Source organism: Ornithodoros turicata, chromosome 3, assembly GCF_037126465.1.
Source record: "Ornithodoros turicata isolate Travis chromosome 3, ASM3712646v1, whole genome shotgun sequence".
NCBI lineage: Eukaryota > Metazoa > Arthropoda > Arachnida > Ixodida > Argasidae > Ornithodoros > Ornithodoros turicata.
The window spans coordinates 60,603,027-60,628,836 of NC_088203.1; the positions used below are offsets into that span (position 1 = coordinate 60,603,027).

General features: G+C 43.1%; 1 protein-coding gene across 2 annotated transcripts in view; it reads right to left on the reverse strand.

Moving 5' to 3' along the window:
- LOC135387179 (sperm-specific sodium:proton exchanger-like) overlaps positions 1-25,810 on the reverse strand; it is a 207,770-nt gene that overhangs the window by 96,648 nt on the left and 85,312 nt on the right. For both annotated transcript variants that reach the window (XM_064616520.1, XM_064616521.1), the window contains exon 8: positions 9,741-9,801. In XM_064616520.1, coding sequence (XP_064472590.1) covers positions 9,741-9,801 — 61 coding nt within the window. The remainder of the gene's footprint in view (positions 1-9,740; positions 9,802-25,810) is intronic.

Here is a 25,810-nt window from a genome sequence, read left to right on the forward strand (position 1 = left end):
TAAAGGTCAGCTATGCCGATATCCCAAATAGTCGAAACGGTTGTGATATTCTGAGAGCCCACATCCAGTTCTCCCCAAAATGCACCTTCATTCTCTCAGTTCGGTACAGTACCATGTCAAAAAAAAAAAAAAGATAATTCATTCCGAAACACACATGGGCGCAGCCATTTTTATGACGTAGATGCACCCGAACGGGCATTGTGACGTGGGTGACGTGTACGCGCCTTCGTACTTGGTACTTGTCAGTGGATTTCAGCTACGGCTTCTCGCGGCTTTACGTATCTGTGCTTGAAGATGGCGGACAGCCGGGTTCCACCGTTCCGCGATAAGTAAATAGTGCAGCAGCTGCGAACTCATTGCGAACCAACCTCTGTGAGATGTTGTGACTGGAATTTGTCGTTTGTGTTTTGTGAGCACGTACAATTTGTATCAAGTCGCGTCTGCGTTAGCCCCTTTACAGCACTTGCCCATTGTAGAGACTGACGTTTCGACAGCCGTGTTAGCAAGAAAATGCGTTTTATTCCTGCAGGAAAAAATTGTGCTATGTATTTGAGAAACCGCATACTGCTATGGGACAAGTTTTACGAACGATTTATCAATGTGCAACAGCGTCGACGATGGTATGTAGCGGCGAGAGACGTAAAACGAAATACAAATCACATTTTAAACTTTTTGTGGGATTCTGTGCATTTTCCAGAAGCTTTCTTTGAATCACACCCCCACGCTGCGTTGTGTGGCACGCTACAAACTACTGCATTTTATGTCTAACATCTGGATATTGTTTGTAATGAGCACCGTCGCACAAAAACATGCACACGAAAGCTCCAGTAGCCATGTGGTTGCACACTATGCAGACGCAAAAGAAGTACCAGAGCACATATTGCCACTTAGAAATGGTGATTTTAGAAATGTGGTGTCCGAAGAGTTAGGGCATAGCATAGATCCTAGAAATCAGGTGCACCTTATCCTTCTGTAGAGTGCTCTTTCAATTCACAACTCAGCCCATGGGGTGTAAAAGTGTTAGAGGCAATTATGTGACTTGTCGTCCTGGGTGACATCATTGGCCAGCCTCGGAAATAATTCCGTGCTCAGGAATTATTGTACAAATCACTTTGTATGTAGGACATGATAAGCAATATGTAAGTTGCAACCTTGTCTGCAGCATTCTCGATGGCCTCTTACCTTTACAGTCAGAGACACGTTACCAAACCATTTAAAAAGGGCACTCTTACAGGGGCCGTGTAACTTGAGTTTTAAATATAAGTATACAATATGTAATATGAAATTTATATAAAATAAAGAATAGCATTTATAAGAATTTATAAAAAATAAATAAAAAGGCTTCATGGAAGCAATCCGTTAGCATACCCATTGCACATGAAGCACAATTATATATGCTATTATATATGGACATCATCTAATTAATCTTCTGAACCATATGTGTGGCTGCATTCGAAATTTTTTATGCGCATGCTCTACCTTCCTATTCCTACATGTGCACACGAATAACAGTGAATATATGTGAAGTGGCAAAAAGCAACGCTAGAATCTACCATCATTGTGCCCCTTTAACTTTTCCACATTTATTTCTGGTGAACAGGGAATATCTCACTAGAAAAGAAGACATTTTAGCATTGTTTGGCAAGCAAATAAACATATTTATTTACATTTTTCATCAATCAACAATGTTATGACCTGGTGCAAATATTAATGTCAACAAGGAAAGTACTTACAAATTATTCCTATGTGCTCAAATGCAGATATGACAATTCTGTTTTTGTACCTCAGCACAGTACAGTTTCAAAATTAACAAACTGCACAGCATCAGCAATCTTAAAGTATCTCAAAAGGGGAATCACGTAAAGCTCCAATAATAGACTGTGCAAACAAAGCTAAAAAAAAACAAAGTACTTCAAGAAAAATCTGAGTAATCGGTTGCCGTTGTGATATGTACTACTATGCACAGTTCATGAATGGACCATGTTACCTCATTGCATTGCCTCCATGTGAGCACTAGAACAGGCAGCTTTTTAGGTCGCTCTTTTCGTGTTTTTCTATTGTCTTTTTTTGTTTTCTGTTTTTGCAATAGCAAGCATGGCCATAGTGAAACACAAGCAGCCAAGGACAGGATGAGACATCTGCAATGCGACTGCTAGCTCTAAACTGATATATTTATTTGCAGACTCTGGAATACACACATATATGCTGCTAAGCAAATGACAATTTAACCAATAGAATAACAGAGAAGAAAAAAGGGTTATATATCTTCCCCTCTCCTTATTCTATTTCACAGGCAGCCCTAGTATCATTCTGAGTGTGTCCGTGCGTTCCCTTTGAGATAACGCATCTCAGACACAAGCAAATCCAACAGCAGACTGCTTACACATGCAACTGTCTTGGATTTCTCTAACCACTTGTTATTTAACCGCTGCCTTGAGCTGTGTGTTCTGGAAATTTAGGCAGCATCCAGAGTCCCTGCAATGTGTTGCCATGTTTCTCGAGGGCATCAAAAGTCTGTCCTTGGCTGCCTGTGTTTCACTATGGCTCTCAGATACAAACTACCCCATTTCAACACAGTAGAAAACACAGATTTGTAAATAGCATCTGTTGATTGCACTGTACATACCCCCCATATAAAGGATCATAGTGGATACTACATCTCGTGCGATAATGTCAGGAACACAAAAAAGCTAGATTTGAAACCACTCTTACGTCGTAGTAGTAGTATTTGTGTGAAGCTGCGCAATTCCTATCCTGCAAATAATTTAAACAATATGTTTCATCTGCCAGCGTGATGATCCCCTGAAAAGCAATTCACACTTGGCGGGAACTACCGGTTCTGAAACCTATCCCTGACATGTATAGCCATCAGGGAGGAAACCAAGGGCTGCGGTGGAAAAGACACACACGCACATGGGCTATGTTCTCACTGTGTATCAGCTGCTCTGGCTACTAAGAAGAACATGTTCCAAATTAATATAACATGGCTTGACATGATACGCCGGCGAAAGCTAACCACCGAATTGCCATAACATGACAGTCCCCTTCCTGCATTCATGCGCTACCATTCAACCCACATAAACAGTGTACTGAATTTTTTTTATAGCATTACACGCCGTTTGACAGAACTTGAACAAGATTATATAGCACACGATAAAAGTAGCGTGAACATAATGTGCAGAAAAAATGGCTAGGAAGCAAGCGAGCTGGTGAAGATATGTTAAACCCCGAGACTAGGGAACACAAAGGGATGTGTTTGTGTCTGTCCCTTCGTGTTCCCTAGTCTTGGGGTTTTACATGATGCATAATGTGCAGCTTTCCATTCACGCTTAATGGCCGTAGCAGTAATGCATGAAGGCCACTGCTAAGTTGTGTTGAGAAACACTATTTTATGTTTGCCATGTCTAAATGAAACGTACCTGACCTGATCCAAATTAACCGTTCTGAGTCTGGAACACACAAAGAGAAAAACGCAACACACGCCACAACATTAACAGATAGGCAAATGAGCTGTGGCGAGCTCCACCTTGGGAGAAAGTCAACAAGTAATTCACCAAAAGTCAATGAGCGCTGAAATGTAACATCTCTGACTGGTAGCAGGACGGTCCACGTTCAATTCCTGGTGCTAGCACTGACTGGCTTTTTCATGAATTATTTGTTGAAGTTTCGATGTACTTCAGAACCATTCGTCAACCATTATATCCTCAGGAGGTGATGAGGGTTTGTCATCCCAAAGAGATTCCCTTTCTGGCATGTGTGCTTGTGGATGCTCATCACTGCAGAAAAAAAAAAGCATTTAATGACAAGAAATGGATAGTCGTATTTACTGTATAATGATTGTGCACAACAGAAAGGAGACTTTCGCACAGAAGGCTGTACTTCTTGAGGTCTAACATCAAATTACAAAATTCCAGAATATAAGACATGTTGTAACGTAGAGAATAAGTAGAGTTATTGAGTTGTCGAGTTGAGTTGAGGGAGGAGTTGTACCCCCTTTTTATTTTATTATATATGATTGTATAATTATTTTTATGTCTGTACCAACCCTCGCTCTCTACATTACATGTTTTATCTATTCTGGGATTTTGTAACTTCATGTTAGACAATAACAAGAGCAGCCTTGTGCACGAAAGTCTCGTCTCATTAAAATTTAGATGCTCTCAACAGTCTTCTTTCTGTTGTGAATCTCTATCGCAGCATGCCTGCACATTGCTGTTCTACGTACTGTGACTTTGCAGTAACAGTATGGACTTTGGGTAAAAAGACTACGCAACACCGCTCAGGTATTTTTGCTTATCGAACAGTATGTATGTATGCAGTATGCACACAGTATTTGTGCAATGGACCCACTAAAAATGTAGTGAAGGTGGCATTGCCCACGGTAATGCACCAAATTGAACACAATTATTGTAGAATCCAGGTATTTTAGCTTACATGTCAAGCCAGTACCACATCCAGTGTGAAGTTGTGACAAATAAATAGTTTCCATTTTTCTTAGCTCTCAGAGCACAGACAGTGAATTAATAAGAGTAGACAATGTTAACATGAATTCTGGGCTATTCTTCAAGTAAAGATTCACAGATAGTAAAGGCACCTTCCTCAATGGACGTTGATGACACTGAAAATTCTAAAACGTTATCAGAGGCGACATCAGCTTCGGTGGGTCAAAGCATTGTAGGTCCAACAGTAATCCAGCTAACAGTAACAAAAATGTGCAAAAGACAAATTAACTGAACTAATGTAACGTAGCTTCTATATCAGACAGTGAAGCTTGTAACACCCCATCCACAGGAACTAGTGTCCAGACAGCAAAAGTGCTTGAACTGGGAGATAGCAGCTAATCAGAATGGCGACCTTTGTTTTCCACCCTGAAAGCACAGGTTGTAACTTTGAGGGCAGATTTAAAAGTGGTGTCAAGATGTCTGCATGCGAGTACACATGAAAAGTTGAACATACGTGAATACTCAAATTATAACATCACATTGTCATACCTGTTGGTGTAGGTAGACTGCAACTAATGTGTCAGCAATTTCTTCATGAACCAGATGCAAGCCAGATCATGCTTCATTTCCGCCTTCAGCGTGCACCTGTGATAATTAACAAGTTAGATTATCAGTACTATTGTGTTGTTAATCGTGGTTATATCAGAATAAGCGCAGTAGGACAGCTGCACAATAGATTCATTAAGCTTGCTATTTTTTATACCTGAACGTCGACTTACCTTTTTTGCTCTCGTTTTTTGCCTTGATAATCCGTGGCACGTTCAAAATGTTGTGCGTCGGGCACCTCAGATTTTCATCAGACGATTTCGTGCCGAGATTCCAAATTGCCTCTGGAGTCGCGCGTAACCTATAATTACATTCGTGGACGAAACCCTTGCAATGGAAATTAGCAGGCACCACTGTCAGCCAAGAGCTTCGCACTGCTTGGTCTTTTGGCAGCTTATAATAGGTACACTTGAATGCTCCGATGAATTGTTCTAACAGCGTAGCACCGTCGCATCTTCGACAACTTCGCCGTGTCATATCACGTATCATATCGCTCCAGCCCATAAAAAGCAAGGTCAGAACACGGAAGTGCACTTTGCAAACGACGCCGTGCCCAAAAAAAAATACTCACATGCTTTGTTTCCGGCTTAGCAACAACATAACAGCTGTTCGCTTATGTACGATGCACAAAGGACGAAACGAAAGAAGCCAAGCGGCCAAGCCAAGAGTCCAGCCCAGCCAAAGAAAGATAAACCGAGAGCAGTGACGTCGGTGCGCCCGTGCGCAGGGTTTGCCGACGGTCTGACGGCCGGGCGTGGCAACTAAAAAAACTGTTTTCTAAAAAACTACGAACAGTTGGAGCAAGATATTTCGCACACATATACAGTGTTCGGTAATGAACCCACAGCGCGAGTATCGCTCAGTTCTGCGGCACTTCAAAATTGGCATATCTGACCTTTAACTTCCTAATCCACTCCAACGTTCGATGTGGGTTTTCAGTTTTTAATGCATCGAACGCTATTACTTTTGCATACGTAAGGGATAGCGTTGCTGGTTCTGCGCACTCGTAAAACAAAGAGGGCCCCACGCATTGCGCAGAATCGCACCACGCAATCCCTTACGTATGGTGCACAACCTTACCCACGCAAAGGCGGTAGTACGATGTACTAAAACTCTTTAATATCACAGCCATTTCAATTGTTTGGGATATCGGCATAGCTGACCTTTAAGCGACGAACAGGATAATAGGGCTTTAGTGCATCGTACGCCATCGCTTTTGCGTACGTAAGGTATAGCGTAGTGTCCTGCGCAATGCGCGAATCTCTTTATTGTCTGCGCCTGCGCAGAACCCTTACCTACGCAAAGGCGATAGCGTACGATGCAGTCAAATTCACTTAGAAAAACGTAGTGACGACTAGGAAAAAAAAAGAAGAAAAACACGGAGACACAAAAACCGCGGTGAACGTCGATCACTAGTAGAGAGTCTTAGTACAACGTACGTACACTGTGTACGTAAGGGATAGCGTTGATTGTTCTGCGCACGCCCATAACAGAAAGAGAGCTTCGTGCAGTGCACAGAACCACCGATGCTATCCCTTACGTACGCAAAGGTGATAGCGTTCGATGCACTAAAACTCTCTAAAGAAACAATAGCGAGTGTTAGTAGACCGCTGATAACGTCACCGTTAAATTACCGCACGTACCTGAACCAATGATAGATTGCGCGACTCAGAATCTTATCTGTTGACAGGATGCGGAAGACGCGGTAGCCTACCGGGCTCCTGGTAGCGGTAGATAAAGCGGTAACCGCACACGACGAATTCTCGACGGAAAACCGGCTACCGTCACCGTTTTTCCGGTGAGCCTACGCGGACAATGGGAAGTCACCGATTTCTCGACGACAGCGGTGGACAGAAAAATCCGGCGAAGAGCGGAAGCGGCCGCTCGACGGCAGCCAATAGGACCGCTCGACGCAATACTTTTCCACGCGCGGGCGTGGCGGGCATTTCGGATGCCCGTATGACCAACCTGGGAACTGGGAAGCATGCTGTCGCCCGCCGGCTCCTATCTGAGGGCGCTTTTGTAGCGCTTGCTTCGCGAATATGCTTTGACCGCAAGAGCTTCTTCTGTGCGCCACTATAACTTTTTTATGTGTAGCAAAATATTTATCAATTAATTTGAAGTCAATGTTTAACGCGGACTAACGAAACGCGTGCTAGGGCGCCACCGTCCGCCGCAGTGGAAATCTGTGCATGCTGTTCGTTCCGCCGTTTCTCCGTCGAGTTGTCGTGCTGGTGATAGAGTTGGCCGTTTTTCCGTCGACAAATCGTCGTATGCGGTGACCGCTTAATGCTCAATTTGTTCCACATTCTTCTTAGCCATTTCTATTCAGACTGCGGCACGTGTCGACCCCTTCTTGAAGTTAACGGCTCCAGATTGAAAAAATAACCAGAATTATTCTGGTGTTAACTGATATTCATTGCGTTAACACTAGACTCTTTTGGTGTCTGTAATGCGCACATCAAAAATGTCTGGCGTGACACCAGGGTGATTCTGGTGCTGTCGAGTTCACCAGAGTGGCCTACTACGACACCAGAATTGTTCTAGTGCCTTCTAGAACGCTTGGTGTGCGCACTAGACAAACGTAGTGTTTTAATGTGACCGTCAGAGCGGTCTGGTGTGGTTCACAGACACCAGACCTACAGGCACCAGGATACGAGCACAACGCGTTGTTACCACGAAAACCGCAATTTACAATTATAATGACTTCGTTAGCGCGACTTCATTTCCAAAGGAATGATAATTCGCATCGCAGATAATTCCCTCGAGTGTCGAAATTGACATGTTTTTGCGGCTTTCAGTCGAGTTTGAAAACGAAAGTTTACGCTCTCATTGTCACATAAGACACCGACAGCGCCATCGGCATTGGTGTCTGTTTTGAACTCAACGAGCTGGCCGAGGTGCTTGAAGTAGCGTTCCGTCCTGGTTTTCAACATAAAAACCGCGCACAAATGTGAACAAGTTTGAATATGTGTTTCTGAAGTTCTGCTTTATATGTCGTAGTTTGCTTTCCAACCTGTGCACAAGTGGAAGTATGAGAAAACACAAGCCATGCATTCGGGACAGATGTGACGACTGGTCGTTGGTGTGACGTTTTTGAATGTGCGTTTCGTACGGCATCATGTAGACTGTGAAATATTCATTGGATATGGACTACAAGAAGAGAGGACGGAAAATTCGACCGAAGAGTCGATCGAGTATGCTTTTCTAAATTATAACTGTACCGCATGCGGTGTATTCACACTTGCAGAAGAAATAACATTGCACGTTTTTGTACCCTTATACTGTGGTGTGCATGCTTTTCCTAAATGTGTATCATCAATGGTAGCAATAATATAGACAGTTTTGTTACACGTATTTGTCTGTTCCTATTTCTGATTATATTCAGTATACTACGAGCATATGCCAACAATTAGCAGCCTGCTAACAGCTGGGACACCTTTGCAGTAGAAAGAAACCTTTGATATCTATAGTTGTATTGTTGGCTGATTTGATGAATCGCTAACCTTAATGAGTACATCCCAGGCAGCTTTAGTAACGGAATAACGAGCACGCAGAGCGTGTTGGTTGAATGTTGCACATTCATGCATGGATGGTGCAAACCAGGATCCCTTCCTGGTGTTTTCTGATGCTCGAGTATTGAACATTATGCTGTTTTACGCATTCGATCCCGTGAAGTACTTCGCTTCTCAGCGCCCTCACGCGGCTCTGAAAGCTGTGCATAGTTGTGAACGCTTAGAGAAGAACAAACAGGACAGCACCAACACCGTGTTCGTGCTGTCTTGCCGCACTTGCACTGTCCTGTGTTTCTCTCTCTTTCTCTCTTTCCCTCTCTCTCTCACGTCTTCAACTATGCACAGCTTTTAATGCCGTGTGAGGCATCCTGAGGAACCAAGCACATCACGGGATTGAACGCATGAGACATCATAATGTTCAACAGTGGAGCATCACAAAACACCAGGGATCCTGGTGTGCAACACCAGAGCACACACATCAGAGGTCCTGGTGTGGAACATCAGAGAAAAGACATTAGAAACACCAGGGAATTCTGATGTTAACATCAGAGAAGAAAACAGCAGGAATGTCCCAAATCACAGCCACTAAAAACACCTGAATGGGTCTGGTGCTTTTCTCAATAGGGCTGTAACCACCAAATTGCTCCTTTATCATTATATTTTTCAAATATCTGTGCACCCGTGAGAATTACCATCCCATGATGTCTTCCCTTAGCGTCTGTCGAAATGTCTGTCCGACGAAGAGGCAGTAATGATGGTTTTCAAGCGTTTTTGCCAACAAGGTTCATGAACAGCTCGTCTTTTAAGGGGGAAGTCTGCGAGACAGCGCGTTATGTAGTTCGGGTGCAACAGCATTCACTCCAAAGCGGCATGTACTCTTTTGATATCGGAGCTTTACTAAGTCATCAAACACTTCTGTTGCCTAACAAGGCAAGACACATTTCAGTTTGCGAGGCACGTGGACTAAAACACGTCAGAAAAAGACGTAGAAGTATTCCAGTGACCAGACTCATTTGCTCGCTTAGCAGACTTCTCTTAGACAATCAATTGCTTTGTCTTTTCTGCAGTAACACCGACGGTTTACTATAACGCACTCGTAATCACCTTCACCGGTGATATTTTATGAGCATATAGTATGCGCGTTATTTCTCTGTGCACGTTGGTGCTGCATACTCACAAATGTATCAATCCAGGAGGGCACCAGTATGTAGGGCATCATCAGGTCGACTGTTAAATACCTAGAACAATGCCAGAGTGATAACGTTACAAGCACACTACCCACAACAACACGCCTATACCAGCAAGACGCTTTGACGAGAAACGGTTGACACTCGATAAATATCTATACCATGTCGATATATCTATGTGGATATCTTGTTGGTATATCGATAATCGGGAGTGAAATATCGATTTATCGCTATTTATTTCATACGGTGTGGCCTTCTAGTATCGAGAAAAAAAAAAACTATTGTTCGCTTTATATCTCTCCATTCATCATCTCAAAATAAATTGTTAAATTTCAATAAATGATTTGTAACCCATTAATTGGGACATGTTTTCTTCAGGCTGCCGTCAGTTTTCCATGTCAGTGGAGCACGCAAACCTTTCCCAAAAATATTGACAGTCATGTAGTGATATGTGGTGCCGTGCTTTGGCAGAAACAGTAGAAAGAGTGTCAAAATATACTACTGAATTTTCCAGGTAATAATCAGCGCGTTATGAGACGGAATTTGTGCTCGAGACCTTCTCGCGCGTCAAGTTCCTCTTCATTTTATCTTGCTCATTTATACATAAAGACGGAGTTCAAGGAGTTTTAGGAGCTTCCTTCTTTTTTTTGAATGGATGTTGCTACATGCACTGCATTTACTGAGGCTGATTGAGTGTAAGTATTTTGCACTGACGTTCCGGTTCCACAAATGCACTTACGTATCTGAAAACGTTATTTTGGTATGAATAAAAGAGGTAATATGAAAGTAAATTACTGCCTAATTATGGCTGTATTCCAGTATTTGGGGTGTCAGCAGATGCAGGAAGAAAATACTTTTTTGCCTGTTTTTTCCGGAACCCAGTGTAAGACATTGTAAGCGTGGGGTTCAGGCGTTCTATAGAGCCTATTGTGAGCTTCTGATACAGCGAAGTGGGCTGTAGGAAAAAATGGTCCCTCAAGCACCGCGCGGCTAAAAATATAGGGGCGTTGTTGAAGATAGCCGATGAAGCACATCACAGCCGACGGAGTGTTATCATTCGCTCTGCCGATTTGTTGAAATTGGGATACCTAGGTTACTTTTTTCATTGTGTTAATGAATAATTAAATCTACATTCCATTCAATGAGCAACGTAAAATCGATATAATTCGCTGCATTAGTTTGCTAGAGATACCTATCGTTCCTTGGATGCTAGTATTTCTCTACTGTTGGTCAGACACATGTTTTACAGTTGTCCCCTGCATCTTTTCTGTGTCGATGTTTATGGGATATAAAAGCTGTACACCCACTCATTCAACCGTTTTATTGCATTTACAACTCCGCTTCTCCTGGAGATACGGTTCATCGACATAGAAAGTATTAGAGAACAACTACACCATCTTTGTCTGACCAACAACAGCAAAAAACTATATAGGCAAATACTGGTATCCCAGTTGAGTTGGGAACTACGTTCGACGACATCCACGTTCAGCGAGCATGAAGTCAGAGCCCCAGGATAGTGAACACATGTGTGCCATTTCACTGATATGAATACAGAAGGTAATGTGTCATTGTGCTAAGTATTCTGTGGTACTTTCTTTGTAAAGTAATATGGCTACCATTTTTCCAACATACCTGTCAGAAGGTAGCAGGTGATGAATCACTCCGTGTCATAGTCAAGATTTATTTTTATTGGAGAATCGCTTCCTAATCTTGCAGCGCTGTCTGGACTCGGCAAATTAAAAGAGAGAGAGACAGAGAGGAACAGAAACAACAGATGCAATCCACAGAATGCAAGCGGTGCAGCGGCTGTAACCGCATTTATGTTCCTCGTTCAATGGTTTTACTGTTCATTAACAAGAATGTTAATTTAAAAAATCCTGCCTCCCAATTTAAACAAATAATGTGGGCGAACGGTAGCACTTGATCGGCTATGATCCGTTTCCTCAGCTGTTCACAACGGCGCTTCTGTAATTTTCGGCGCACGGGACCCCGCGGGACCAATTTTTGCGCCCATGCAACCAGGGACCATTTTTTTCGGGACCACATTTTCCGGGACTGTTTTTTCTGGAACCCAGCGAGGTGACAGCCTCCTAAAATCGGACCTCTCGTGCGAGCTTTGATTATATAAAATAACTTCTCCGTGATCATTCCTTCAGTTGGCAATTGACTAGCGCTCAGATTCAACTCTGGAAACCCTCATTTTGTAATTCCATCTGTGTCTGTGTCGCCCTACAAGAGTAGAAGGGTGGTGCACGATAACCCCCAATTTAAACTAATTCCGCTCCGATTCCCCCGGAACGATACAACCGGCTCATCTCCACTGCCCCCAATTCACCCGTCGCGTTCCCCCCGCCTTAGTGCAGTGACCCCCAAACAGAAGAATGCCGGATTAAAAGCGGTAAAAAATACAAACGAAAACAACACACACGGAAGGCGCACTAACAACAAATTTATTTGACATGAGACGCACTTACTATAAAAGAGCTAAAAAACTCCCTCTCCTTTTCCGTCAAACCAATGGACGGACAGCTGACACATCTGGCTCCTCCCTCTGCGATCAAAAAAGCTTCCCAAATTTCCCTCTCCCACCTATCACGGAACCTTGCCTTTATCTCTGTCCCAGTAAACACAGGATGACAACCACATTGCTGCACATGGGCAAACAGGGTACCAGAACGCGCGGAGAGGTTATACCTATGTTCCCTTAAGCGGGTGTTGACACATCCTGTTTGGCCCAGATACGAAGCACAAGATAAGGGAATCTCATAAATTACTTCATTGCGACACCCGACAAACTTATCCCTATGTTTTATAGTACAACTCGCCCGGTCACTCTCCTGTTGAGCACTGACTATGGCAGGAAGAGAGGATAATTTTCTACCACCCCTAAAAACCACCCTAACCTATTGCTTCTCCGACATTTTCTTCAAATTTTATGAACGTAGGGAATAACAGTCACATGCCAAAAGCCCATCCCTCAAACAATGGCTATCCAAACCCAAACGCTTCAAAACTTTAGCACACACATCCACCAGCAAATCCTCCGGAAACCCAGCGTCTCTCAACCTACGCCAACTGGGCATCAAAACTAATCTGCATTTCGTGAAAGCAAGATCTGCAGAGAGAAGATTTCACGCACATCTGGACCACGCCCCTCTTAACCAACTTTGACTGATTTGAGGAGAAAGGCAGGACAGGCTTGACAGATCTCTGTTGGTGCCGCCAGCATAAATGTTCTCTTTTTAGGACCAACATTAGGTCCAAATATTGCAAGGCGTCATATGCCATCCGCTCAATCGTAAAACGAAGGTCAGGAGCAGCACACTCAAAGACATTAAGAACCGAGTGACCTTCCTGACTTCGTTTACTGGAAGAGAGATAAAGGTAATGTTCCGTGATAGTAGGGAGAGGGAAATTTGGAAGCTTTTTTGATCGCAGAGGGAGGAGCCAGATGTGTCAGCTGTCCGTCCATTGGTTTGACGGAAAAGGAGAGGAGTTTTTTAGCTTTTTTATAGTAAGTGCGTCTCATGTCAAATAAATTTGTTAGTGCGCCTTCCGTGTGTGTTGCCCTCGTTTGTGTTTTTTAGTGCTTTTAATCCGGCAGTACCAACAGGCCCAATTCCACATTTTGAACAGAAGAATGGCTTGGCCTACTTTTCGGCAGCAAAAACAGATAAGGCTTGTGGGCTGTGGCAAACTTCACGATACCTGGTCGCGCCTTCTCAGACTCATTTATTGCTTGAAGGGGCGCTTTTGTGACAAAACTGCTGATAAATAGAACGCTTGGGGTTTGATTGGAGGTCATTCACTGGTTCCTTAGTATCAATATCGCCTTATTTGATGGAACGTGTCACTTGGCGTTAAAAGCAACGTGTTAGAGTATTTCTAGTTTTATGTACAGATGTGATGTAACGAGTCATTTATGTTGCTTCCAACAGCCCTGATAATAAAGTGCGATCGTAGTTGAAGGGCTGATTTCTGTCTTTCATGTGTCATAACGATCCACTCCTTTCTCTGCTTTCCACATTCGTAGAGTTGGGTTCTATATAGGGTACGAAAAAAATTGGCCGTTTTTTGTGATGCCTATGACTTCGTTTTTAGTGCCTTACAAGGGGTTCTTTCTGCCTTTCATAGGCGCCTAAAACGAACATTTTTTCATGCCTAACCATGCAGGCTCTAATCATCACAGCGGCTGTACCTTGGTATGATTGGTGGTTTTGTCAGATATTTCTGGGAAGGATGCTCATGGAATGCTGAGTACCGCCAAAAAAGGGCCCGTATAGCTGACCATTGATGAGATCGGGAATGGGCAGTATTTAAATACTTTGTAATTAAAATAGTATTTAAAATATAAATACATGTATTTATATTTTGTATTTAAACGGGGACTTTAAAAATGTATTTATAACTAATTTTAAATACCAATTTAGATATTTATTTTTGTAAATACGTACTTTCTAAATACTCCTAAATGCCCGACATACTGACTCATATTTTAAAGTTTCCCTGCATTTGACCTTTCGATAAGAAGGGCAAAGCAGAGTGTCGAGAGCGGCGCAGTTATGCCGTGTTTTCAAAAGCACGCACATGCGACAAACCATTTTAGATGGCGAGTTTTTCACTGTTGTTGCGGATAACGGTCGGGACCACGCGACTACCTTGTTGTACGAAGCATCTTCGTCAAATTTAATACAACCATTTCTTCATCGGTACCTGGGAGAGGTGTTCTCCTTTGCGAATCTAATTCTACGGCCGAACAGATGATACTTAGAAGATACTGTCTTCGAGAAACTTCTAATATTAAAATCGCCATGATAATCTAGCAAATAAATGCTATTGTTCCTTGCTGATTTGTTGTTATGATCATCGTTATTTCTATAATTCTAGATGACATCTTCCTCGCAGTATTTATGCTAATTAAATACTGTTTTTATATTTTGTATTTAAATGCTCCTATTGAAAAGCATTTATGCCGATAGTTTAAATACCTCTTTCAACAGATTATTTCGTATTTGTATTTAAATACTCAAGAAAATTTATTTATACCCATCCCTGGATGAGATCACTTATTAGATACCGCGCTCAACCCCTAAATGGGTCACAGTTGACGCCTAGCAAAGTCTTCGTTTCCTTTTTGAAACACAGACTACGCGGAAACTGTCACGGGGGAATATACCTCTACCTGTTTGTAAACAAATGACGTCGTAGTGTTCGACAGCGCCACGAGTTTGGTAGAGTTGAACTACGTTCAAAGCTAGTGGCGAACAAGGTCGCGCCCGAAAGCCACGGTCTTGAGAGGATTACGATGGTCTCTGAAAGGGAGGCGACCTTCGATCCTACTTTTCTTTCAATAGGAGCCAGCAAACAACTGCCCATTCGTGGAACACAGCTCTCCCCTTCCGATTTGTTTCGGTCTGTCTACCAACGTCATCATATCGGGTAGAGGTTTATTGACACAGGAGAATTGGCTCAAGCGGAATAAACCTCTACCCGAGAAACGTCATCATGACGTTGGTAGACAGACTGAAACCGAAACAGATCGGAAGGGGAGAGCTGGGTTCCACGAATGGGCATTTGTTCGCGGCCTCCTATTGAAAGAAAACTAGGACCGAAGGTCGCGACCCTTTCAGAGACCATCGTAATCCCCTCAAGACCGTGGCTTTCGGGCGCGACCTTGTTCGCCACTAGCTTTGAATGTAGTTCAACTCTACCAAATTGAAATTCGTGGCGCTGTCGAACACTATGACGTGTTTACAAACAGGTAGAGGTCTATTGACACACGAGGGAAACGGCGTCGGGGAAATGAAACTGGGGAGTTGGGACGGGGGGATCGTGCTACAGCAGACTACTGGTTTACCTAAAATACGCATAAACTTGGCTCACAAGCTATCCCGTTCTTCAGCTTTTTCCACGACCGAATTACACGTTTTCAAGTTCGGATTGAATTAACTGAGACCTCAGCTTCCAACACAACGAAATCTGGAGAACAAAAGTTACGCTTCAGGACTTCTTTTACAAAAGAAAAAAGAAAAAAATTATATATTTTCTTGTTCCACATGAAATATAAGGAGGTCGAACTGCACCTTTTCCTACACTGAAACAAGAACCTGTTATGTTGTCAAGTGACCGTTATTATTATTTTTTCACTCTATGTCCGTTTATTATTTGTCGAACGTTCTTCTTGGCGTTCAGGGGAAAAAAAGAAAGAAAAAGAAACAGCCTCTGTTGGAACTATTGCTGGGTATTCTCCACTGACGTCATTTTTCTGGTATGGTGTAACGGGAAAGAAAAAGGGAAAACATGGGAAAAAGCAGACTCTAAAATATATTACTAATGTTTCCGAGCAATAATAAGGAATTTATTTTGCGACGGATATTTTGAAAAGTATTTTGCACCAACTCCTTGAAAATGAATTCCGATATCTGGTAATACTTCCTTACCAGAAATATATACCCCAAAATGCGTATAAGCGAGTGTAGGAAAAAATACTGTTTGAGCTCTGGAGTTTCGAGACCAGCATTGTAAACGCGGTGTGCAGGCAATGGTTATAGCCTAATTTACAGCCGCTAGTACATCCAGTTGAAAGCCTTCGAGATACCGACATCTCGGGCGAGCAATGAAGTAACCTTTCCGTGATCATTTCCTGATTTCTTTATTTGGCAATCGACCAGTGGTCAGACTAAGTGCTGGCAACCTTCGTTTAGAATACCATCTATGTGTGTATTGTCCACATTATCATCCAGGAAAACTCATACCACACAACTCATACCAGGACAACTACCACATTTGTGTTTTCCGTTTTGTTTTTTGCGGGAAATTCTTTATTTTTATTTTTGTCTTGCAGGAAGGGGCGTTGATTATGGGAGTAGCTTTTTTGTACCACTCAAATTCAGGTCATGCAGGGAAGGACCATATCAGGAAAAGAATGTCAGAGAATGTGACTTATATTGAGGGAAATGTACCAGACCTACAGATGGCAGTTGACGACGCACACTGCAAAATAATTAATAGAGACTTGCCCCACATTTCCATTATTGTACGGAACACTAAAACACTAATACTTTAAATAGGTGGTCAATGGGCTCAATCCTTACTGCGGCCCATTACAATGCTATACGCAAAGGATGTCCATTGGCACGTTTCTCCAGGCGATGTTTTTGCGATGCGTTGAGGGAATGTTGAAGCGAAAACCTCGCAAAAGCCCCTGTGAAAGGTGTTGAGGCACAAATACCGGCAAAAGGCTGCCGGTATCACCTTCCTACCGGCAACCGGCAGAGCGAGCAAATAACCGGCCTTGCCGGTATAATACCGGCCTGGTGGTAACCCTAGTTGGGGCTCCAGGCGCCAGCCAGGGACTAGCAACCCATTCTTCGTGATGGAAAGGCAGACTTGTAGAACCTTAGTTTTTACCGAGTTGTTGTTTAGTACTGGTCTGAGTCTCCAGGAACGGCTTCTCGGCCTGGCTACAATTAAGGCCATCGAGGGCTAAGCCTCCTATCATAAGAAAATTTGTTAAAATCACAGACTAGCTGGTTGCATCCTATTCTTACAACCAGCCAGATGTACTCGAAAATCAAGAAGAAAAAAAGTTTATAAGTATTCCACACGACAACGAAAATGTGGGACAATTTCGATTTGATTTCGTTTCAAAATTCCATATCTTCAATCTTCAATAACCATTGTAGTGCGGTTTAAGGTTCCTTCAGTGCGCTTCAGTAAATGTCATTTGGGGAATTCTTACATTTCCTTCAGTATAAGTGAAATTCTGTGACATTTTTTTTTCTCCTGATATGGCATTTCCCGGCGTGGCATGATGTTTGAGTTTGAAAAATCTAATGCCGAAAACAACCCCTCTTTCCGAAAAAAAAAGAAAAAAAGAAAGTTGAGTATGGTATGAGTTGTCTGGGTATGAGTTGTCCAGGTATGAGTTGTCTTGGTATGAGTTGAGTGTGGTATGGGTTGTCTGGTATGAGTTGGCTTGGTATGAGCTGGGTGGTCGCCCAATGGGGATTATTTCGGAGTCGGAGGCGAACGGCGTGATAAGGCACGGCGAGCATCTAATGTCGGGAAAATCGTGAATCGGAGTTGCTCCAAGACTGGTATGCCCTCTTAAAGGGACTATCGCATCCGGACACATCCGGAAACAGTTACGAGACTGCATGGCACCACTGGGTATTCCAATTCGCCAACGTGTTTCTGCTGAGAAATGCTCGGGTATCACATAAACAAGTTCAACGAATATTAGGTATCAAAATATATATATAAGCGAATATCAGGTATCAAATAAATGATCAGCGAAACCTCTCCGAAAACGTACGATGACATCATCGTGTCGCGTAACATAATGTGACCAATGCGAGGGCGGCGCGGGGTTCCCCCATTTTCTCTCCGAGCAACGTTTTGAGATATGGAGATATCGTCCGCTTCGTGCATGACGTCGTGCATGGATCCGTGTGTGAAAGAACATATGTCCTCGAAATTGCCGTGAGTTTCGTTCAACATTGCGACATGAGGCGGAATGTGAAAGCGTGGCGTTGTGTTCCTGACTGCAAAAATCGCCTGAGAAGAACCCAGAATTGACATTTCACGAACCCAAGGACAGGGACGCCAGGGAAAACGGGAAGCAGCAATCGCCGGCAGGCTTCCTGTCGAGGCAGAACGATAGCGCGTTCGGCACCGTTGTACCTCGTATTTCGCTGACGAAATGTGTGTGGAGGCGTGTGTGGATTTATTGCAAATCCGTATGGGGCTGGCTGCGAAAAGCAAGTGGCTAAAGCACGACTGTGCCCACATTGTTCCAAGAGCGAATGGAAACCACCGACATGCAGGTGAGCGTTTGTTTTGGGTTTATCCCGAACGAAGTCCTCGCAAAAGAATACGCCACGCCACGCTTTCTATAGAGATGGATTTTATTAATTATTCGTGTCTGAAAACAAGAGTGCATACGCGGCATGTTGGGCAGGTAGAACAGCATCCGGCAGTCCTTTGTCTACACTCCTCATACCTTCCCACTTACCCCAAACACCGCGCACGTAAATTTTGGGGGAAATTCCCGTAACGTTTATTGCGATATTCAAATCACTGCCATATGCCAAATGGCTCAAGAAAACGCATGCTGCGGACACCGCGACAAAAGATGGGTGCGTAACGTAAAGCAGAAGGAACTCCGTACGCAGACACGCGTCAAATACAGCTGACACCTGCCTAAGGGAGCTACAGCATAGGTTTTCGTAAAAACGCTTGTCTGAACTGTGTACAATCACGAGCGATCAGCTGTGAAGCGTACACGAAAGTGTCATCGGACGGTTCGTTCGTACTGCCTGCACCTTCACCTACGACAGGGTGGAATGGCAGAGGATTTATGGAGTAAGGATCATCATCATCTAGAACAATTTCATCACCGCTGTACTCCTCAGAATCGCGTGCAAGGGAAGCGATGTCGCTTTCCGATTCCGACGATCCCGACATAACCTGCGCTCGCCGGCCACTGTTGCCAAACCTCTTCACAGAAGTCGCTGGTGGCATACCGAAACAACAACAACTTTGTCAGGTGACGAATGGGGAGTTTCATCGCCAGGGGCGATACTCTACCACATTACTGGTGGTGATGCGGGGGAATGAAATAATGAGCCCCTTCACAATAAGGATCGAAGTCCTATGGTATCCAGAAAGGTCAAGAGAGTTTTGAGGGCAGAGCGTTGGTGGGCTGGATGTGGCCAGGGATCAAGCAATTCGGTGAGAGAGAGGGGACGAGAGTCCAGCTAGCTAAGGGATCCGGAGAGTACGGTTCGGGAAGGTTGGTAGTGTGGGCAATGGAGAAGAGTGTGCTGTACAGTTTTTCTCGCTCAATTTAATCCAATGGCCACTCAATTTAATCCCGTGGTCACACATTTTAATCCCATGCTCACTGAAATTAATCCAATGGTCACTGAATTTAATCCTATGGTCAACCAAATTAATCCAGCGGTCAGCCAATTTAATCCGTCCCATATCATTGCATCTACCGCCATTGGAATCAGTATAACCCAGTAATTTATGACTACTGCTGCACGATAAGGAGATAAATTGCGAGTACTTGGTCATTTATTACATTGGTATTGTGTCATGAGTTATGACTATGCGGGATTTTATGCGCCTTTCATGACTAAGCCCTGCATTGTATACTGTGACTACACTATTTCGGACTACTCTTGTTGGAAATGACATGAATTATGACTATGCGGGATTTTATGAGCTTTTCATTACTATAACCTACATTAAGACTATAGCGGGACTATTTCGGAGTAACTTCATTGCAGAGAGTATAATACCATGATCTATGACTATGTGGGATTTTAAGGGCTTTTCATGACTCAAACCTGCATTGCATACTGTGACTGCACAATTTCGGATTACTCTTTTTGGAAATTGAGTAATGTCACGACTTATGACTATGCGGGGTATTATGAGCTTTTGATGACTATAACCTACAATATAGACTATGACTGGACTATTTCGGACTACCCTTGTCGGAAATGGTATAATGACATGAATTATGGCTATGCCACACTTTATTAGCTTTTCATGACTATAACGTGCATTATGGACTATATCTGGGCTATTTCGGAGTAGCCTCATTGCAGAGTACTGTAGCAGCATTGTCATCATCATCCCCCGCGCACCAATGATCAAGGTGCGCGGTTAATAAAAACGACGGCACGGCCAGCTCGGGCCATTGTTCGGCTGGCCGGTCTTCCCTCACGTCTGTGTACTGTCTTCCGAAATAGTCCAGTCATAGTGTATAATGTAGGTTACAGTCATCAAAAGCTCATAAAAATATGCGTAGTCATAAGTTATGACATTATTCAATTTCCAACAAGAGTAGTCCGAAATAGTTCAGTCATAGCATACAATGCAGGTTTTAGTCATGAAAAGCGTGTAAAATCCCACATAGTGATAGATCATGGCATTACACTCTCTGCAATGAGGTTACTCCGAAATAGTTCAGTTATAGTCTATAATTTAGATTATATTAATCAAAAGCTCATGAAGTCTCGCATAGTTGTAATTCATGCCATTATACTATTTCTGACAAGGGTGGTCCAAAATAGTCCGGTCATAGTCTATCATGTAGGTTACAGTCATGAAAAGCTCAAAATCCCGCATAGTCATCAGTCATGACATTATTCAATTTTCAACAAGAGTAGTCCGAAATAGTCCAGTCAGTCTATAATGTAGGTTATAGTCATAAAAAGCTTATAAAATCCTGCATAGCCATAAGACATGACATTACTCAATTTCCAACAAGAGTAGTCCGAAATATTTCAGTCATAGTATACAATGCAGCTTTTAGTCATGAAAAGCCCATAAAATCCCACATAGTCATAGATCATGGTATTATACTCTCTGAAATGAGGTTACCCCGAAAAGGTGCAGTTATAGTTTATAAAGTATGTTATAGTCATGAAAACCTCATAAAGTCCCCGCATAGTCATAATTCATGTCATTAAGCCATTTCCGACAATGGTGGTCCGAAATAGTTCAGTCATGAAATATAAGATAGGTTATAGTCATAACTCATGACGCAATACCTATGTAATAAATGATCAAGTACTCGCAATTTATCTCCTTATCATGCAGGCGGCAGATGCGATAATATGGGTCGGATTAAATTGGCTGACCACTGGATTAATTTGGTTGACCATGGGATTAAATTGATAGACTAGAGGATTAAATTCAATGACCATGGGATTAATTTCAGTGACCATGGAATTAAAATGAGTGACCACAGGATTAAATTGAGTGACCATTGGATTAAATTGAGGGAGAAAACCTGTAGATCTTATTTGCATTGGGGAGAGTGAACTTATCTCATGCGATAACGCCACTGCTCTGTAAAAGCCGCATCGAGGCGCATTCTGTGAACTAATGCGGCATCTTGACGAGATGTATGTCGAGGCATGCGGAAAGCGAGTGTTGGTTCTAGTCTGCTTAGCATGGCTGGGGGGAGAATGTCATCGGTCCATTGGCGGGAAGCCAGGGAGTCATGAGGCGTCGAAGTACGGAACGGCGATCTCCTCTCAGCAGCGCAATACGGGTCCGTCTCCGAGACGTGAGAGCTGTTACTGCGGCGCTATCGGCCTATTCATTTCTTTCGGTACCGCAATGAGCTGGAACCCTTTGGAGAACCAGCCTGTGCCCTGCTTCGTAGACAAGGTTGTAAGCCATTAACACTATTATCACTATTATCACCATTATCACTAACGGTGCAGATGAGCCTCGGATGCTAGAATTTTCAATTGCTTGCAGCGCACACGTAGAGTCGGTGAACACGACCCATTCCCGTGGGGTAAAATGCAGGAAGAAAAGTATGGCATAGAGTTCCGCAGCTGTGGATGACGTCTGATGAGAAAGGCCTTCGGATGGGATGACGAATGACGAGGCGGACTTGCCATTTCGAAATGCGCCATCGGTGTATGCTGCGGCAGAGGTAGAAAACTTCGCGTCTAGCAGAGCATAAAACTGCGTTCAGCGTTCCGAAACGGCGCTGAAATGGAAACTGAAAGTCGCTAAAACAAAAACAAAAAAGTCGCTGCCGCTACTTTGCCCTCTTGGTTGGTTGCATGTTATGGAACATTGTGGTGACAGACCTACCGTGTGACGGCAGACGGCAAAATGAGTCTGAGTGAAATGAGGTTGAATGATGAGCAATGTTGTGTGATGAATCAGTAAATCAAATTCAGAACTTCGAATATCTTCTGCATAATGTTTTCTCGTTTCGTCATTGGTGGCACCGAACGTAATGGTGGTTTGTTTGTTGCTTGCAAAAGATTCCGATGCATTCTCGTGTGTTTGTGACCTACTATGCTTCTTTATTTCTGACAACTTCGCATAAATCTCACACTTTCAATAGATGCACTGGGCTCTTTTGTCACAGTCTTTGGCTGGATGCAGCTATCCCTTGAAGACTGGCAGCATCACCCTGCTCTTGCGGTACTTCTGGTCTCACTTGGCAGGCATTTCGGAAAGCGCATGCGTCTGTAGTGCACGCGCCAATGGGGCAAACTACAGCTTTTTCCGGCGTTATTAATCCTCTTGTCGTACATTTTAATCCTTATGCCATGACATTTAATCATTTTGCCATCGGAATTAATCCTCCTTTCATTATTTTTAATCCTCGTTTCACATAATTTAATCCGTTTCTCATGCAATTTAATCCAAGTGACCATGTGTGGGCTACATGACTTTTTGTGTGTATTTTGGGACAATTCCCATGTGTACGCATATTGCACATCTTTTCACTAATATTGTGGGTTTCTGCACCATAATGGGATACTGTGGGACTGTCAATCTGGATTACTGTGTTGTGGGACTATTCCCATGTCTACGAGTATTACCCATCGTTTTAATTAAAAACGTGGGTTTCTGCATTGTAATGGGATACTGTGGGACTCTGTATATGGATTACGATATTGTGGGACTATTCCCATGTGTACGGATATTACACATGATTTCCTTGGATATGCGGGTTTCTGCACTGTAATGGGATAATGTGAGACTGTCGATCTTCATTACAATATCCTGGGACTATAAGCAAGTCTACGGTTATTCCCAGTGCCTTCCATTAGAAACGCATTTTTTGCACTGTAATGGGATACTGTGTGACCGTCAATCTTAATTACGATATTGTGGGACCATTTCCATGTCTATAGGTATTACCCATGCTTTTCATTCAAATGCAGGTTCCTGGAGTATAACGGGACAGTGTGGGAATGTCTCTCTGGTTTAGGATATTGTGGAACTATTCCCATGCATGCGGGTATTACCCACGCTTTTCGTTAAATATGTGGGTTTCTGCACTGTCATGGGATACTGTGGGACAATTCCCAAGTAGCGGGTATTACCCATGCTTTTTGTTAAATATGTGGGATTCTGCAGTGTGATGGGATGCTGTTGGACTATTCCCATGTGTGCGGGTATTACCCATGCTTTTTGTTAAATATGTGGGATTCTGCACTGTAATGGGATACTGTGGGACTATTCCCATGTGTGTGGGTATTACCCATGCATTTTGTGAAATATGTTGGATTCTACACTGTTATGGGATACTGTGGGACTATTCCCATATGTGCGGGTATTACCCACGCTTTTCGTTAAATATGTGGGTTTCTGCACTGTCATGGGATACTGTGGGACTATTCCCATGTGTGCAGGTCTTACCCATGCTTTTTGTTAAATATGTGGGATTATGCACTGTCATGGGATACTGTGGGACTATTCCCATGTGTGCGGGTATTACCCATGCTTTCTGTTAAATATGTGGGATTCTGCTATGTGATGGGATACTGTGGGACTATTCCCATGTGTGCGGGTATTACCCATGCTTTTCATTAATTATGCGAATTTCTGCACTGTAATGGTATACTGTGATCCAGATAGACAGTTCCATAGTATCCCATTACAGTGCACAAACCCTCATTTTGAGTTAAAAGCGTGGGTAATACCCGTAGACATGGAAAGTGTCCCACACTATTGTGATCCAAATTGACAGACCCACAGAGTCCTATCACAGCGCAAAAACCCGCGTTTTTAATTAAAAGCACGAGGAATACCCGTAGACGTGGGAATAGCCCCACAGTATCGTAATCAGGATTGACAGTCCCAAAGTATCCCATTACAGTGCAGAAACCCACATTTTTAATCCGTAGACATGGGAATAGTCCCATAATACCGCTCTCCAGATTGACAGTCTCACAGTATCCCATTAGTGCAAAAACCTGCGTTTTTAATGAAAAGCGCGGGGAATACCCATAGACATGCTTATAGTCCCAGGATATCATAATCAAGATTGCCAGTCCCACAGTATCCCATTACGGTGTAGAAACGCACATATTTAATGAAAAGCATGGGTAATACCCGCGCACATGAGAATAGTCCCACAATATCCCATTACAGTGCAGAATACCACATATTTAACAAAAAGCATGGGTAATACCCGCACACATGGGAATAGTCCCACAGTATCCCATGACAGCGCAGAATCCCACATATTTAACAAAATGCATGGGTAATACCCACACACATGGGAATAGCCCCACAGTCTCCCATTACAGTGCAGAAACCCACATATTTAACGAAAACCATGAGTAATACCCGCAAATATGGGAATAGTCCCACATTACCCCATTGCAGTGTAGAAACGCACATATTTAACAAAAAGCATGGGTAATACCCGCACACATGGGAATAGTCCCACAGTATCCCATGACAGTGCAGAATCCCACATGTTTAACAAAATGCATGGATAATACCCGCACACATGGGAATAGTCCCACAGTATCCCATGACAGTGCAGAAACCCACATATTTAACGAAAAGCGTGGGTAATACCCGCACACATGAGAATAGTCTCACAGTATCCCATGATGGTGCAGAAACCCACATATTTAACGAAAAGCGTGGGTAATACCCGCACACATGGGAATAGTTCCACAATATCCTAAACCAGAGAGACATTCCCACACTGTCCCGTTATACTCCAGGAACCTGCATTTGAATGAAAAGCATGGGTAATACCTATAGACATGGAAATGGTCCCACAATATCGTAATTAAGATTGACGGTCACACAGTATCCCATTACAGTGCAAAAAATGCGTTTCTAATGGAAGGCACTGGGAATAACCGTAGACTTGCTTATAGTCCCAGGATATTGTAATGAAGATCGACAGTCTCACATTATCCCATTACAGTGCAGAAACCCGCATATCCAAGGAAATCATGTGTAATATCCGTACACATGGGAATAGTCCCACAATATCGTAATCCATATACAGAGTCCCACAGTATCCCATTACAATGCAGAAACCCACGTTTTTAATGAAAACGATGGGTAGTACTCGTAGACATGGGAATAGTCCCACAACACAGTAATCCAGATTGACAGTCCCAGGTATCCCATTATGGTGCAGAAACCCACAATATTAGTGAAAAGATGTGCAATATGCGTACACATGGGAATTGTCCCAAAATACACACAAAAAAGTCATGTAGCCCACACATAGTCGCTTGGATTAAATTGC